At 35.1% G+C, this 19,260-nt stretch overlaps 1 protein-coding gene across 1 annotated transcript in view; it reads right to left on the bottom strand.

The window, feature by feature from the left end:
* LOC131146626 (serine/threonine-protein kinase ATM) overlaps nt 1–19,260 on the bottom strand; it is a 188,686-nt gene that overhangs the window by 43,326 nt on the left and 126,100 nt on the right. Inside the window, exons 45-51 of the mRNA XM_058096335.1 lie at nt 17,645–17,755; nt 16,009–16,119; nt 5,882–5,929; nt 5,661–5,765; nt 5,325–5,411; nt 2,980–3,297; nt 2,714–2,829 (exon numbers count right to left, since the gene is read on the bottom strand). Coding sequence (XP_057952318.1) covers nt 2,714–2,829; nt 2,980–3,297; nt 5,325–5,411; nt 5,661–5,765; nt 5,882–5,929; nt 16,009–16,119; nt 17,645–17,755 — 896 coding nt within the window. The remainder of the gene's footprint in view (nt 1–2,713; nt 2,830–2,979; nt 3,298–5,324; nt 5,412–5,660; nt 5,766–5,881; nt 5,930–16,008; nt 16,120–17,644; nt 17,756–19,260) is intronic.

The following is a 19,260-nucleotide window of genomic DNA, read 5'->3' as shown; positions in this document are numbered from 1 at the left end:
CACAAGATAGCGCCATAGCCAACCATCAAAATTCTTGCACAAGCCATCTCAAAACTCATTTAAACCCACCTTGTACAAACACGGAAAATTATATCGCATTCTTACCCAACCCTAACTAAAAAAATCTTTCCTATCTTCTAGCCCATTTGGAGACAATTGGTGTATTTCGAGAAAGAGAATAACAGACGTATATTGGCAAACAATAGGTAATTTACGTCCAAATCAGTTTATTGAAGGCAGTTAGATTTGTAATCATTTGGGAAGGAATATAGGAGTAGGAAAGAATTCTAACCAAGTTAAAAAAAGAGGGCATTTTGTCGTGAATAGATGCTTTCTTTATAAGAATCAAGGAGCATCCTAACTGAAAGAGATGTTCGGACAATGGGTTCAAGACCAATGTAGTAAGTCCTACAACTCAACTTCTCTGTCATGATTTGTAGTAATGAAGAGGGAACTAAACTATCAGGATTCACGGACTCCATCCCAAAGGAAAAACTGAAATCAACAACAAACAAAACTAACAAGACAGTCAACTCAAAGATCACCAAAATGGAGGCATTCTCAAACTAGCAGCACACCATCAACCCAATGATCAGCAACAAGGAGGCGTAAGAACTAAGAACAGTCGCATGGGCAGACGCTTACTGCATACCAGTACTGTTTAATAAACCCAAATGTGAGCAAGCACAAAATTACAAATCTGGATTCCTGGGCAAACTAGATCAGGGCAAAAACAAAGGCCCAACTAAGCCTCATGTGCTGGTGAATGGTGTCAGATCTGCTGGCCTACAATCAGCACATGAGGGTGTGTGAGGAAGTTTCTGGATATGACCTTTCACAAGTGGGCAGACCAGCAAGGTCTGAGTATGATTGCGGTGTTTATTTTTCAGAAAACAAGAGGGAGATTGTGGAACTGACAGTGATGTGGGGAACTTCCTGGAGACTGAACTGGTAATTCTGGCTCGCCTAGGTATGAATATTTGCATCTAAATTATTTAGTGTTTAACTTTGCTATGAATTTCATTTTATTAATTGAATATGTTAGATATGATTATTACATTACAGTTATTGCACCATATACACCACATATATGTCATTGACGTATTTTATTTATAATATTTTAGTTCTAAGTCTTGCATTATTATGTTTATTAATAATTTCTAAAGTTTAAGAAAACAGTTAATGCTTTAATACCTGATTTCCAGATTTAAAACAAAATTGAAATCAGATTGGAATCAACATTGAAATTTATGTGCTTTTGCAGTCTTGAGGTTTTAGTCATAAATTGAAATTTAAGACTTTGATTGCAAATAATTTCAAATACTTTTGTGTTCCCCCCCCCCCCCTCTTTTCTTCTCATAGCTAACTGAGGTTGCCTTATTTAAGGAAAAATGAGTGAAAAGGTGAAGAAAATGCATTAAATAAAAATAATTTTATGCTGTAATAGTCCTGTAGTGACTGTAGCAGCAAGTAGTGGCTGCTGCATCTGTGATATTTTTCACAGTTGCCCACCACCATTCCATCATCAATGATCACAACACATCTAGAAGCTAATTACAAATCCAACTGTCCACATCGAAGTCATCTTAATCAAACACAGGATACAGAAGTAGCATCCCATATTCATACCCATACACTGTGGCATCAACACAGGCACTGTGTGCTTAAAGCAATGAATCAAAGCATCAAACATAAAAACTCAAAGCACTCATGAAACTTTGAAAAACACTGAATGTTCCAATTAACTGTGTTTTGGAATATTTGGAATTCATTTTCAATTTTCTGAGTCATCTCTAAACCAAAAATATGACGCTGATACTATGTAGGCCAAAATGCATATTAAGACTAACACTCCCTGTACCTGTCCTCTTGCTGCACATGGAAGTAAACAAGCAACCACTAAAACATACTAAAGGCAAAAGATGATTAATGACAAATGAACATGGAAGTGAAATTGAAACCAGGATCTTCTAGAAACATTGCCTATTTTTTGCCCCCTTTATTTTCCCAAGGATTCAGGACACAAATATCAAGCCTTCAACATAATTGACTTGTAGAACTATAGGAATGTTTAACTACAATATCAACTAGGGTATATAAAATAGTCCTCAATTTTTGTACATCATGAGTCATGACTATAATATATTTGAATTTCAAAAACTGGACATAAGCAATATGGCTCCCTTACTAATCACTTATGGCAAAACATCATCTACTACTCTACATCATGACTGCAATATATTTCAATTTCAAAAAACTGGACATAAACAATATTACTCCCTTACTAATCGCTTCTGTCAAAACTTGACATTGTTTTGCAGAAATAATGATTTACAATTTTCCTTTGCCAATTTCATTTTCAAAACAATTCATGGAGTTTCAAAAATAATTTTTTCCAATTGATGCAAAAAATTTGAAATCACATTAATTTATTCTCCTGACATCAACAGCAACATTTGCAGATTTTGACTCAAAGAATCATTGAAAATTTTATGTTTCACAAACAAATGGAATGGAGAAAAGAAATGACAGATCAAGTAAAATAAAAGAGCCATTACTGGCATGTACACCCAAGCCCAAACTAAATTAGATACAAATGCTTTTTCCTTTAAAAAAGTTGCTCAAAGTAATCCTCAACATCATGCATCAAGAAGTCAAAAGGTTTGTAAAAGGAAAAATACAAACCATAAAATCCAGGTCAAAAAAGGATTACCAGTGCAAATTTTCATTGAAATGATCACTCTTAATGTGCTCACTTGAGGAAGGAAAATTCCCACCGATGCAGAGAGTAGAAAAATCCCAGTTTCCTGTGCGCCAAGCAGTCTCATACTGCAAATAGTTGACCAAAAAGTGTGAGATGCAAAAACTAAATTAGCGGAGTCAAATGGAAGCAAAAAGCAAAACCATTAATGGAGCCTAAATGAGAAAGAGAAATACACTGATAACAATTAGTCAGAATAAACATAATATGTGACAAACCTGCAGCTCTGTAAATTCTAAATCATGTTGAAAATGACCTTCTCGAGAAGTCAATCCCTGGCAATACAGATCCAGCACATGAGTACAACCAATTTGCTGCAAAGATCTTATCAGCCCCTTGTAAGGTTTCCTTCGTCTCTTGACATCTTCGGATTTAGATAAGGATGGATGGGTGGCTGGTTGAGAACACTCAAGTGAAATGTTCCTGGAATAGCCATCAATTTGTTCTGCTGCTTCTGACCTTACTTGCAAGTCATAATACTCGAGAGCCTTGCTCCAATTTCCCTCATGTTCAAAGGTAGTAATTTGAGAGCTCAACTTTCAAACATCACAACAACAAAATAAAAATTTGTCAACTGTGAGAATACAGGTTCCAAGAATATGGTATAAATTTTAACTCAACATAGTAACAGTTTCCTAATCAACATTTGAAAAATTTATATGAAGCATAAAGTTATTGGCGTCCAGAGATATGATGTAAGAATTTTAAATGATAAAATAAGGTGTAAATTTCAGATACCATTCCCAGTCCTCCTCAGTTACTCGTCTCACAAGTACGGAAAATTATGATTCCTTGCTAAATTGTGGGGCACACTAAAATGCAATAAAGAACTAGAGCTACAAAATTGATGTATACTATTCTCAAGCACAAGCAAACTCAAAAGCTGAGGGATATTTGCATTGCAGGTTGTATGAACAGATCATGAAAGAGGACACTATAAAATTACAACAATGCCATTCTCTATATCTAACAGGGCTGAGTTTGACAGTAACTCATTCTATGGTCCATAAAATTAGGGGGGGGGGGGGGAGAGAGAGGGCGGGTTTTATAGAGTGAATAAGGTTAGGAAAGGTTTGGGTTTGAGGTGATAAGGATTAATGTTATAAGCACAGGGGATTTGGAAAGAATCCGAAGATTAGGCAGTCAATGCCATTAAATTTCAACTAAAATTTTGAAACAATTGATTTGACTTAGTTATATTATGTGATGTAAGGAATTTTCTGAGATACTATACAATAAGCAGTGCTCTCCTTTTGCCATTAGTTTTTAATGTCCATGACCAATTGTTTGAGTTATTTGCATCAGCAGAATACATTTCAAATTTAGATGCTCACTAAAATAAACAAATCTAATGAGCAAACAGAGATTAAACTCAAGGATAATTCACAAACTGTGGGTAATTCTGAAATTAATTTTTGAACCTGAACAAAAACTAGATATTAAGTGCCCAGAAATGGTAAATGTAGTTTAGGATTGAAATGGAGTAAGAACAGGGGTGAATGTCCAGTAGGCTGGTGCTTACAAATAAGAAAAAAGTGGATTTTTTTTATATGTTATTTTCCTTTTCCCTATATTTTTCAAGTTCCAAATGGGGCTTCAATATCCTTCACTTTTGATCAATTTAATAGTGTTAAGGCTCGATATGCATTGTTAGGTAAAGTGGTAATCCAACATGGTATCAGAGCTATGGTTGTCAAGAGGTTCTGGGTTCAAGTCTCATTACCAGTATTTATTGTGTGGTGATTAAAAACGATCCATTTCCTTGAAATGGATAATATTTGTCATTTATTTCTATCCACATGCAATCAAGCTGCACATGTAGGAGAGTGTCAAAGCTTGATACGCATTGTTGGGCAACAACCTAATTTAAGCATTTAGGTAAAGTGGAAATACAACAATTAGTATCTGCAAATGAGGAGACTTTGGATAATCAAATATTATAAACACGATCATTAAGAAAGATCACCATATGATGAGAGAGGATATGGTCAAGCCCATATTTATCCATATATGCTGCACAAAACGGAATTTCAATGATATATAATATTTTGTAAGGAATGCCATATTACATCTCTTCTATGGATTTAAGTCAACAACTCAAAAGCAGAAACTTACTGCTAGATTAACTTCTAAGAAATAGGAATACAATACAAATAGACTACAATTACAATGACATGATTGGATCTTTAGCAACCAAACCAAAAATGGAAACAAAGAATAGCCTATACAAATCTGATCTAGCCCCAAGAGGAGCCTTAAGAAAAGGATGCTATATTTAAATAGGGTACATGCTGAGTTTAATCAACCCTAGGCATACACTCCTTTTGGGGCCTCCAGGCTTGGATATTTTCTGTTATTTTACTTTTCCATTCACTTTCTGTGGTCTAATAGCCTTTGAGACTACATAAATATCAACTCCAAACAGGGGGATTTAGTCACTTGTTTCAGCATAAAATTACCTAGCAGAAACTAAAGATACATGGGTCCATTTTAATCCATGTGCTTGAAGGGACATAAAATGAGTATGAAGTGACTGCTAGCAAGAACAGTTCTATTCACTAACCTTGTGTGATTGAATTATGCCATATAAGCTGTCAGGTTCATTGATTTGTGTGATTGCAGAGAGTAGTATTTCAATGTGTTGCGGTATCTGGGTACCAGAATGTAGAACAGAATGAATCAGAAGGTTCCTAAAATCCTTAAACTATCCGCAGAAGGAATACAAACAAACAAAAAAAAATTATACTTTGAAGGGCTATAGAAATACATAGAGATAAGTTTGTCTAGAGATGATTATACGAATTAAAAATCCAAATAAGGGCTAAAAATATGATGAGAAATCCAAAATACCATGCCCAGAAGCACAGCGATTTCCCCAAAGACATGGTTTTTAACTTACTGTTTCAAGATGAGAAAAATCAGGGGTTCCCAGCTTCAGGCTGTTGAAATGCTTTTCACACCAGTGTTCCACATACATTACAGAAGTGAAGTATGAACCACAACTCTGTCATGTCCACATCGATAAATTGACTTATATATGAGAGAAAAGTAATAGGAAACGACATTTAAAATAAATATGAAACAAGAAAAATGAAATGAAATCATGATTTCAATACTCACAATTGCTGACTTAGCAACAACAAGATAATCGATGGAAAGCCAGTAAACCTTGCAAAATATATCTTGTCAGTAGAACAAAGGAATGACAAAGTTACACCCACACACACACACGCACATCGCACACATATATGTGATGTTCGCATATCTATGCATTTGTGCAGGTAAAGCAAGATTAAATTACATAATTAATTAAGAAAATAGAATGCTCACGAGCCTTTACAATCATATTAAAAAACATAGAGCACCTACCACTAAATATCAAAATAAAAATTGATATCAATAAATGGCAAGGATGAGCTCGCAGTTCTTATGTTATGAAGCACACATAGTGAACATAACCATCATTGAAGTAGAACCCTCCTTAATATAATTCATAATGGAGAACAGAATTAAGAACATACAGTTCTATTCATTCTTTGTTGGCCTCAAATGATCATATAGCTTCAAAAATATGTGTGAAATTATCAATTTCTACTATTCTATATGACCTTCTGTTTGATACCCCCTTCTATTGCAAAGTACAGCACCTAATTGACGACTGGACAACCCAAGCTTGGCAGTTAAGAACAGAACAGCACGAGGGAAAGAAAAATAAAACCAATCATCAAATCATTAATCAAGCAACAAAAAACTAAAAGAACTAAAAACAGTCACCATCCAATATTCATAATCGAGCGTCAGCTCAACTTGAAGAGCTTCCACACATGCAATGGCCAATTTTATGCTGATTTTAATGGTTATCAGGATGATCATCAGCTATAGCTTTCTCTTCATTTTACCCCTAACAATTGCTAAAACTACATAAGCTCTCATTCCCTTTTCGTTTTTGTTTAGCCATGGCTATCGCTCGCCATGAGAGATGATTGTGCCTGTGAATAGTTTTAAAAACTAGTGACCAACTTAATGAAGCCACTAGGTTGAATGGACAGGTCAAATTAGTGAGTCAATCCAATGGTCAAACCAGCGATGTCATACATACATGCATGCATACATACATATATATATGTATGTATAAAAATCATTGTCAATAATTATTGTAGTTATGTAGTGTTACTGCTATATTATTGCTGTGTTAGTAAGTGTGAGTGTGTTAGTAAGGTTGATATAACCATTGTTGAGTACTTGGCATATATTATAAATAGAGGGAGAGACCTATCATTGTGATTAGGTCTTCCAATTTACCCAATTCATCAACATGGTATCAGAGCATCATTCTCAGACCTAAACCCTAATTGCCACAGCCACTGTCACACTAAAGCATAAAACCCTAACTGCTGCTAATATTGTAGGAGATTGCCAGCACCACCGCAGGCCTAAAAACCAGACAGCAGCTTCTGGCTGGAAATTCCCTGGACAAAAAACACAAAAAGTTCTTTAGATTTTGAAAACCAACACCATAGCAACCCAGCCAATTCAAATCTCCCCACCACAGAAATCCCATTGCCAAAGCCACTCCCAAGCCCCCTCAAGTGCTGGTCAAAGGCAGGCAGGGCCAACCCCACGTTCAGAAGTGTGAAGGTTCTTACAGGCATGTTCCTGGCCTGAGTTGCTCTTTCAATGTTTGAATACCTCTATAAATATATTAGTGAGTTTACTTTATGGTTTTTTGTCCAAAGACATCACCTTTTTAGTTGCTCATGTGCAGCACACTGGGAATGATTGTTTGGTGATGCCCATAGCTGTTTATCAATGTTTATTGAGTTTGGGGGGCCTAAAACAGCGATATTTGTTGTGTTTGTGATTCTTTCAGTTATTTATCTTGTTCGCCATGTGTTTGTGATTGCTCCAATTGTCGAAGGTTGCGTGTGTTGGGATGGAGTCGAGGAATCCCAAAGTATGTTTCATTATGCATTACTGATTTGTTGTTTATCAAGTTTGGGGGCCTAAAGTATGTTTGCCTCGTCAGTCACTTGTTCCAGTGCACTATAGCCGTCTCAGAGGAGGAATATTCAAGGTTCCTGCAGTATTAGGTATCCCAACAAGCATCTCATCACGTTGCATTTTTGCTCAGAAAGGTAATCCTGCATCCTGCATGTCATATGGTATCTTTACAACTAGTACTTGGGTCATAGATTATGCATCACCGATCATATGACAGGTGTAAACAACTTCATTTTTGTGCTCAAATATTCTGAAAATCTACCTCAAGTTACCCTTCCTGATGGGTCCACTGCATAGCTAATGGGATAAAGGGCAATGAATCCTATATTCTTCATATCTGTCTTCTATTTTAGTACATTCCAAAATATGCCTTTAATTTCATAGTAAAATAACGAAGTGACTAAATTGTTCTATAACCTTCTTTCGTTATTCTATTGTTATAAGACAAGGAATACGATTGGAATAGAATGTGAGACTAGTGCCTGGTGGTCTTTACTACTTTGAATCTCTCTCTCCTCCTATTGCTTGAAGTGCTGCTGCTACATGACTTCAAATCCATTGTCACCTGGGCCATCCTTCATTGTAAAAGCTAAAATAGCTAGTTTGAACTTTGAGTTTTATGTCTAGTCTTGACTGTGAGTCTTTTCCACTAGAAAAGCATCATCATGTTCTCTTTTCTTTCTAAGTCAATATAAACAGGCGGTCAGCCGTTACATATTAGTCCATTCCAATGTTTGGGGCCCTAGTCGTGTCACATCAAAGTTGGGGTTCCAATACGTTGTTAGATTTGTCAATGACTACTCCATGATGACTTGATTGTATTTATGAAGGATCGTTCTGAGTTGTTTGATATCATTTGTGCTTTTTATTAGAATGATAATGTTAAGGAGTACTGCAGTACCCAATTCACTACCTATGTCACTAACCCTAGTATGATCCATTAATCATCTTGTGCGCACACTCCATAAAATGGTGTTAGGAAGCATAAAAACAAGCATATTCTCAAAGTCACTATTATCATATTATATCAAATGAATGTCCTAAAAATTTTTGGAGTGATGACATGCTTACTGCTTACTCTCTCATCAATTAAAAACCATCCTCAAATCTTAGTGGTAAAATCCTATATTCAGTTATCTTCCCAGAGGCTGCTTTGTTCTTGCTTCCTCCTCGTACATTTGATTGTAAGTCCTTTGTCCATCGGTTAAGCCCAGGACCGGATAAGTTGGATCCTTATCAAATGTACTTGTTTGGTTTACTATTGTACTCAAAAGGGTTTTTGACGTCATAAATCAATTCTTTACTTCCACTAATGCCACTTTCTTTGAGTCTACATTATACTATCCTGATTTGTGGAGTTCTATTGAATTCCTTCCTCTGCCTAGGCTTCCAGATCCTATCCTATTATCTCTGCCCAGTCCTCCATTTTCATCCAATTTGAGTCCTTCACGTTGCTTGGATCATTCAAATTTGTAGGTGTACACAAGGCAACACAAGGGAGGAAAGCCTCCTTCAGCTTCTACTTCTATGCCTCTAGTTTCCTCACTTGATGATCCTATTTCCCAAGACGTTGATCTTCCTACTGCTATTCAAAAAGGTGAATGCATTTGTGCCTAGCATCCAATCTATATTTTTGTTTGTTATGATCTCTTGTCACCCTTATACTATTGTTTTATTAGTAGTCACTCCACTGTTGCTCTTCCAAAAACCATTTCTAAAGCCCTATGCCATAATTGGTGAAGGACTGCAACTGTTGAAGAGATGCATGTGTTACTTGGGAACTAGTACCTCTTCCATTAAATAAGTCTGTGGTTCATGTTGCTGGTTGCATACCATGGAAGTAAATTCATATGGCTCCACGGCTCATTTGAAGGCCCGTCTCATTGCCAATGATACACTCAATTCAATGGTTTGGATTATTCTAACATGTTCTGCCCAGCCGCCAAACTTGCCTTAGTTCATTTGGTCATCTTCTTAGCCACCATATGTCATTGGCCTCTGCATCAGTTAGATATAAAGAATGTCTTCCTTACATGGTGATATTTAGGAGGAGCTCACCACCTGTGTTTGTGGCTCTAGGGAGGTCATGATTAGTGTGCTAGCTTAAAAATCCTTGTGCCATCGTCTCAAGCGTGATTTGTTCATTTTAGTGTCATAGAACTTGAGTTTGCTCTTCAACTGTGGCAGTAGATCACTCTGAATTTTCATCCTACTGCTTTTATTCTGATTCTACTTATTATGTATGTGGATGATATAATGATATTATGAGTACCGTATATGATGATCAAGGTATCTAATGCTTGATGCAAATTATACACAGTAAATTTAAGACTAAATATCTAGGGATATTGAAATATTTGTTCAGCATAGAAGTATCCAAATCTCATAGGGATTGTCATGTCATAGAGGAAGTATGCTCTAGATCTTTTAGAAGAGATTGGGTTGGTAGGATCCTAACATGTCCATACACACATGGATCCTAACAAGAAGTTAGTACCAGATGGGTGATTTATTTGCTGACCCGAGAAGATATTGAAGATTTGTTGGAAAGCAGAATTATCTTATAGCACTAGTATATCTTTCACAACAAATATCGCCAGCTAGTTTCTTGATTCTCCAAGAATATTTCATTAGGACGCAATCATTTGTATAAGATACCTCAATGCTGCACCTGGGAGAGGTGTCTCGTATTAAGATTGAGGTGACACTAATGTTTAGGGACATCCATGTCCAGCTTAGGCTGGATGCAATCATTTGTATAATATACCTCAAAGCTGCACCTAGGGGAGGTGTCTCATATTAAGATTGGGGTGACACTTATGTTTAGGGACATACATATCCAGATTAGGCTGGGTAACCTTCGGACAAAAGATCCACAGCTTCTAATTTTTTCAAACACATGCATTACGCACATATATTTACATATTTATCTATCATTCATTTATCAGGCATATATACATATACACGTTGTACATGCATGCACTCAAACACACATGCATATATCTAAGCCCATTTATTGACTCAAGAAGCAAAGGAAACATGATGATGCATTCCCAATTGACAACACCCAAACTCAAGATTAGACACAAAACTTAGCTATTTTAACTTGTCAAATGGATGATCTAGGCAACAATGGATTTGAATGTACTAACAGCAATACAAGCAATGGGAGGGGACAGCAACTCAAATTAGTAAAGACCACCAGTCTCACATCCTATGCTAATCGTCTTCCTCATCTTCAAATCCTAAATGACTATAGAATCAAGAAAGAAGGCTACAGAATAATTTAAAAAGCTCATGATCTCACTAACATAAGATTGAAGGGTGATTCAGAAATGTACGAAACAGAAGAAAGAGAGATTAAGGAAGCAGCATTTTCTCTTTCTATCCCCTTAACTGTAAAGGACCCATTGACAAGGGCAACTTGACACAAATTTTCACAATAAAGAAAAGAAGTTGGTTACACTCAAGGTTAAATTTCAATTTCGACTCAAATTTTGAAGCTCCAAAAATACGGAAATTTCAACGGAAATTTGATTTCGATGTCAATTTCGATTTCAATTTGAAAAAATAATGGAAACCAGTAGGAGAACATGGAATTCTTTTATGAAGCTTTAGAAATGATTAATAGACATAATAATGTAAGTTTTAGGACCAATATATTACAAGTAAATACACCTATGCTGTGTATGAGGTGGAGAAGTTGTAATATAATATGTGCATCAAACATATTTGTAAGATAATTTACATTAAACATATTTAGTGAATCAGTTAATACAAATGAAATTCACAAATCATTTAAATATTATTTATTATATAAAAAAATTGATAATTTAGAAATGAATGGTTAAATAAAATGTTGTTGTAAGTTTATTTTTTCATATAATTTCAGAAGCACTTGCAATAATCATTTGTTTCGATAAAAATAAATTAAAAGAGAAATTTCATTTTACTCCTAAATCCCTCATTTGAATTCCGAGGAAATTTCATTACAGAGTTCAAATTTTGACAAGTTTCGCCAAAATTTTGAGATTTCGATAAATTTTGGATGATTTGTTGAGATTTCTACGGAAATTATGCAAGACGAAAAATGACAGCCATTTTGATTTTGAGGGTGACGGAAATTTCAACAATTTCATGGAAATTTAAGACCATGGTTACACTATCATTTAGTGGCTGCAAAATTGATAACCCAAGGGGAGAATAGAATGACATGTAGGTTGTAGGATTATCTTTCCAAGTAAAAGACGCAATGTGATGAGATGCTTGATACTGCCCATACCTAATATACTCCTGTAACACAATTTTTGTGCATTGTTCACCAATGGCCTAACAAGTGATTGATAAGGGAAAATATTTGAGATTTGTGGACTCCATCCCAACACATGCAACTTCGACCATTTGAGCAATCACAAACACAAAGCGATCAGCATAAACAACCAAAACAATATACCGCTGGTCAGTTAACATCGACAACAAAACTTATAACAATACCAAACAATCATTCTAGGAGTGCGGCAGATGAGAAACTAAAAAGGTGAGATCTTTGGACAAATATATCACCAAAAACTTAATAATATGGCATTATTGTAACCAATAACAACATTTGAAGGGCCAAACAATTATTATTAAATGAAATAAGGGTTAGAAAGTACAATAACAACCACCACCACAAGCCTTAAGTCCCACTAGGTGGGGTCAGCTACATGAATTCTTTTCCTCCAATTCACCCAATCAAGAGCATTTTCCTTTACTAGATCAAGGACTATTAATTACAAAATAAGAATTAGAAAGTAAAAATGGTTTTTCATAGGACTTAAGAGGCATGAGTAATATTATACTTTATACTTATGAAAATAATTATTGCATTTGAGTAGACTTTCACAGTTTAGGGCACTAGGCACTTCTAGGTCCCATTAGCACATCCTACATATATGATTTTTAAAATAAATAATAATTTCTGAAATTGTATGGAAACTTTGAAAATATAAAAGTAATTATTTCTAATTTTTGTAATTAAATGAGTTGTGGGCTACGTACATTTGCAGAAAATGTGGTGCACATAGGTTTATAAGGATAGAAAAATTATATAACTAACCTTGTGCTATTTAAAATATGTTTATAGTGTTGTTATAGCAATTTGATGCCCTAAACTACTTATTTAGTTCATTTTGGAATTTACCATTCAAGAATTATTTAATAAAAATGCATTTAAAATTATAGAAATTTATTTAGAATGCTTTATAAACTATTATAATCATAGGATACTCTCTAACGCTGTGTGCATTACACACCTTGAATTATTTTGGATAATTTATTTATGACATTTTGATACTTTTATGAGTTTAAGGTCACTTTCGACATATTTGATCCTGGAAATTATTTTCTGCTCATAGGTAAGTTACTAAATAAAACTCATTGTTGAATTCTTGTGTGTTGAATGCTTAACAATACTCAAAACCCTTCTTATTTCTGTTGATTGAAATTTTGGGTTAAGATTGGGCATGCTTCAGGTTTTTTCTAATCAGGAAAGTTTCTGAAAATATATATGTAAATTACTCTAGTTATTTGTTTTGAAAGTATGACTATTTGGAAATTTACTTATTGATGGTGGCCATAAACAAGATTTTCAGCGAACTGCTTCTGTCTTTTACAATGCCTGGAAATTATTTTCTGCTCATAGGTAAGTTACTAAATAAAACTTATTGTTGAATTCTTGTGTGTTGAATGCTTAACAATACTCAAAACCCTTCTTATTTCCGTCAATTGAACTTTTGGGTTAAGCTTGAGCATGCTTCAGGTTTTTTCTAATCATGAAAGTTTCTGAAAATATATTTATGTAAATTACTCTAGTTATTTGTTTTGAAAGTAAGACTATTTGGAAATTTACTTATTGATGGTGGCCATAAACAAGATTTTCTGCGACCTGCTTCTGTCTTTTACAATGCCTACTAGGTGGCCCCCTCAACTAGGGGATTATACATTGGCCCACAATTGCCCACACATGCAGCCCAACAGCGCATAAAGAGATAAAACACATGGTAGTTAATACCCATAACAGGGAAATAAGATAATTTTTTTAAACACTATACAATAAATGTGGGCAACAAGACTAGAACCCAGGACCTCCTGGTAACCAATTCTAATACGATGTTAGATTACGACTTTACCTAAAAGCTTAAGTTGTTAGGTTGCGGGCCAACAAAGTATATAAAGCGTTAACATCTATCATATGCTTAGAAACCAGTCTCATTACCATGTCGAGCATAAAAAAAATAGTGTCTTATGTAATATATGATATGTGATTCATCAACTAACCACCCACACTCCCTACTCAACATGCCATTTGTCATCCTTCTAGGATTATGTTCTAAACTCTGCTTGATTCTACTCTATGCCCAACGCCATCATAATTTATTATGAAGATGCATGTTCAACCCACCTTAAGGGCTGTTTGATTACTTATTAGCAGTTATGGTCATCCTTACTACTTTTCAGATTTTGAGCTTGGCAGGATTGTACAGATGTGAACAATAGCACAAGAATAGTAGTTGAGAAGTTTCCTTTTAGAAAATACTTGTTTAGAAAATCTGGACTTCAAGGAATACTTGATAGTTGGAATTGTCATCATATTTGCTTGGTGTCTTCGATGTTTTAGTACTGTAGTTCTAGTGTTCACTTAAAGACTTGAATTTAACTCATTTTTTGAATCTTGGAACTTACGAACTGCTTTAGCGGGTTTAGTTTAGAATTGGAGTTGGCTTCTGCTAGCTATTGATCCAGTCAAAATGATTCTTAGGAGTTTGCCTTGCCTTAACGGGCAGGTGACAATGTAATGCTCCTAACCTGCTTTGAGTGGGGCATTAACAACAGGTACACTTTTGTTCCAAGGCAGATGCCAAAAATGCACTTTGGGTTCAAATGGTTATAAATGACCAACCAAGATTACGGCCCAGCTCAAATGAGGTCCACTTTGGCCTCAAGAATGCATTGTCAATCACACACTTCTATTCCATAATGTTAACTTTTGTTGACTACATTTTTTATATAAAATAAGAAATATATTATCAGAGAATAAAACAAATTTTCCAAGAGGATTTGGCATAAAAATAGAAGTTGTAAACAAGTTGGAACAAAACTGCCTCCCAATCTTGTTTGGCATCATTCAGGAAATACATCCATAAAAAGCTAGAATTGCAGCACCATTAAAATGCCAAAAAAAAATTCATTCCAGCTAGTCAAGACTCAAGCATGCAGTGTTCTGTGAAATTTTGGCATTCCATTACATCCAAATACACCAAAGCACCACTTAGTAGGCCAATACTTTTATCTTCCTAGCCTGAAGCAAGTGGTCGGAATATAAGGGTCCTTCAAAATATCATTCCTTCTGTCCAAATGTGCCAAATGGGGAAAAAAAGAAAAGGATAGCTTATGATAATTTTCCATAATTCCTAAATTTATGCTTTCAAGTGGGACTTGTATGATCCATCACAAGAACATCCCAGAGTCAAAGAAGAATGTTAGTTTAATGGTATTTAAGTAAAGAGATGTGCAATTACTATGAAATGACACATGTCACATCATGGTTTCAATATTTCATCCAGATTTGATTTTCCTTAAGCTCATTCATCAAATATTTCAAACATTCTTAATGCGCAGCAGAATTAAGCTGAAGCCATAAAGAATTTTCATCGAACAAACTACATTCAACATATCCATTAAATCAAGCAAATTTAAGATCATTGATGGTACTGTTTTCTGCAAATGCATGCTTAGTTTCTTAATAATTTTTTATGCATATGCAGAAAATTTAGAAGAGCAAGACAAAAATAAATAAATAAATAAATAAATAAATAAAATAAAATAAAAACAAAAACAAAAAAAAAAAAGAAGGCAAGGCAAACAACAAAGCCATAAGTTGAACAAAAAACAGGAGATTTTTTTTTTTGGGGGGGGGGGGGGGGGGGGGGGGGGGGGCGGAGCGTGGGGGAGGAGTTGAACAGAGTAAAGAAAAATTGTGAATTGTGATTGAAGAGATGGCAAAATTACAAGTTACGAGAAACATAATGCTTTAGAAAATTTTATGGTTTCCTGCAATCCCAAAAATTATAACATATTTAAACATAATAAAATAACATAGAGACGAGAAGGAATTTTAAGTTATACTGCATTTTTTATGAAAAGAAAAGGAGAAGCGCACTTTAAAACTGCAATTTTGAATACATGAATGCAAAGAAAACGTATACCTTTTCCCAAGATGATGTACACATTGCCATTGCACTTGATACAGCTGCTGAATGTTTAGCCTTTGCAGAGGTTGAGCGTGATTTTATGCTATAACTAGAAGGCTTGGAAAACTGCAGAATCAGTGTACAACAATAGTTAGTGTAATAAAACATTTGTGTACCAGTTTAATTAAATTTTCTAGAATTGAAAATTATTCTAAAACATAATAAAAATTGCCAAGATCAAGAACAGTTCAAGGATGGGCAAGAGGCATTGAAGATGCATTGCAAGATGCTAAACGGTTAAGAGCATGTAGCCACTTGTTCATGAAACATATGAGATACATCAAATACTCAACTCTAAAAATATGCTGTTGAGAGGTTTAAATGCATTAGTTTTTGTATTTTTTCATCATTATAACATAGCCAGTCTTATATTTGTGTGTGTATGTGTATTATATGTTCGTGAGCATATAATTTCAAGGGCAGAGGAAATTGTCATTCACTAGCTGGAGATAAGTGCTTGTTTGGCTTTATTTGAATGCAACACAGATCAACAGAAGCCTTTACCTTTTCAACAGATGTATTGAAATTTTTCTTTCTTTCATTAGCATGCCCAATTTTATGCTCTTTTAGGGATAAAGTGTAACAGTGTATGATCAATCGGATGCTTTGTGATTTTAGAGAAATAGTTGGAAGGAGTAAAGTTGTGGATGTGTATTCAGCATAAAAGTACATCTTAGCATAATTTATCAAGGCAGAAGTAAGATTTATGGCATAAAGTCCAGCACCAGCAACTCAAGAATGCTATGCCTCCCATAAAATCTCCCACCAGCACAACCAACTGCACCAGTAACTGCTAGCAGTTGCACCAGCCAATGAAACAGCCATCCAATCACTTCTAGTTGCATCAGGCATTGCTAGGTGGGTCTGTGGGAGACTCGGTGCATGAACATGCAGAAAGTGCAGCATAGACCTAAGCAACCCAGGTTTACTGAATCACTTGTACGCATGGTACAAGTTAGTCCTCCCTTAAGAACCAAAATTATCTTTTATATATATATATATATATATATTCCCAGACTATAGCATAGTAAACCATAGAATAGCAGCGCATCAGAAAGGGAATGCATGCACGCACACACATGCATGAATGCATATACACTTGAATGCAACAGATTGGTGACTACTGTTTGTAGGGCATGAAGCTACAAAAATAATCTCAACCATTAAGAAGAATGAAAGCTCATCACATGCCCAGCAAGCTTATCAAATTGGTTTAATCAATGCAGTCAAATTTAAGAGTATTTTTTCTTTTAAAAAATAAAATCTACAAATAAAATTAAACTGTTGACCATGTTGACCACAGTCCAGCCATCATTGAATGAAGCCCAAATTCAATCAGTGACGTAGGAATCTGATGAACTTTCAATCCAATCATTGTGACAAGTTATTTGTTGTTCAATATGGGCCACAAAAAAAAGTGTCACCAACCTAGGGGTTCGTGGAGCATTTGGCTGTCTGTGTGTACGAGAGAGAGAGAGAGAGAGAGAGAGAGAGAGTAAATCTGTATCCTTCAATAACATAATCATTTAGAGACAAGACATAAAATTTTTGACAAGGAGTTGTTTATCACAAAGACATCTAACGTACTCACCCTTGAACTCCTTTCCATAACATGACATAGACAAAGCTCATTAAGTGCATCCAACATAACCTGAATTGATTTAATCAACTTGTTGGACTCTATAAAGACATTTTCCTGCGCCTGCATATTAAAAGAATAATAATCAACAACAGAACTAAATGAAAGACAAACTCTAATCGAAGAACTAAGAAGCCACAAGACAAACTAACCAGTGTTAAGGAGATAATCAGTAATACTTTCATTTAAAAAAAATAATGCAACATAACATCCAACTCATATATCTTCTTTTATTGCATGCTCATGTTCGATGATAGAATCATTTGGCCCTTCAAACTTACAAAACTATGTGAAAGACAATCACTAAGCAAAGAACTAAGAAGCCACGAGACAAACTAACCAGTGTTAAGGAAACAATCAGTAATACTTTCATTGAAAAAAAATAATGCAACATAACATCCAACTCATATATCTTCTTTTACTGAATGCTCATGTTCAACAATAGAATCATTTAGTCCTTTAAACTCACAATAATTTCAACTAAAACATAAATATATATAACATCAGCCCCTTCCCCAACTGTTTATGTTTTGGGCCAGATGAGGATAAAATGGTATTAGACATCTCGTCCTCTCAAGGTCATGGGTCCAAATCTCACTGCCCATTTATGATCTATAATTTGTCATTTGTTTCTTTCTGTTTATCTGCCATACAGTGAGACAGCACCATGGTGATATTGGCTTGATATGAATCATTGGCCCAAACTGTTACCTTAAAAGCTTTTCTGGCTAAGCAGTGGCTAAACAACATAGCAAGCTAATATATTTGTTCTAAAAGATGAAAAAACAAAGTGTATGTGTACTCAAAAGTTCCATCCTAAAGATTATTTAACAATTGAAATAATTTGCAACTTCGTTACCCAAAGAAAATAAATAAAGACTTGACACCATATTTGCATCATTCATTAGACTCAGACTTGATTGGCCCAATTTTATGTGGTTAAAGCCTATGTTACATGGACAGAGTGTAGTTGTGGGATGCAGGTACCTGGCTAAGTGTACCTTTAGTGGAGTCCCTTTAGTCACTCAAAAGAAAAAGAAAAATCTCCAAAAATTCTAGCATTGCGCTCCACCCAAATACACCTCAAAGAGAGAGAATAAATATTCTCCCAAGATGAAGGGAAACCCTCTGCACCAAAAAACACCAACAGCTTGTTCCAAATCAAATGAGCAGCTGCCTCATCATGTTGATAGCAACACAAACACACATCAGGAGACGAAGCTTTATTTGGACTGCTCCTCTAAAAGAAATCATAACTGATTCATGATGCAGTCATCAGTCCCCATAACAGCCCTGATTTTGGGAGAAAATTCTCAGATTTCCAAATGAAGTGCATCTGGAAAGAAGTAGCAAAAGAAATATATGGGATAAGTAAAATACGATTAACAAGAGAAGTTTCCAAAGGAATCTATAACCTGGAAATCTTCTATCCCTTCCCCTAAAAAACAAGAAAATTCAGCAAGACAATAAGATCATTATTCTTCCTCGGTCCCCTACATTCAAGTTTAAAAGAAAAAATGGATGTCCTGGAAGTCAAATCCCCTTGACAAAGGAACGAATCAACAGTA

Source organism: Malania oleifera, chromosome 13, assembly GCF_029873635.1.
Source record: "Malania oleifera isolate guangnan ecotype guangnan chromosome 13, ASM2987363v1, whole genome shotgun sequence".
NCBI lineage: Eukaryota > Viridiplantae > Streptophyta > Magnoliopsida > Santalales > Ximeniaceae > Malania > Malania oleifera.
The sequence above is the reverse complement of the archived record's forward strand: the minus strand, read 5'-3'. Positions and strand labels throughout refer to the sequence as shown.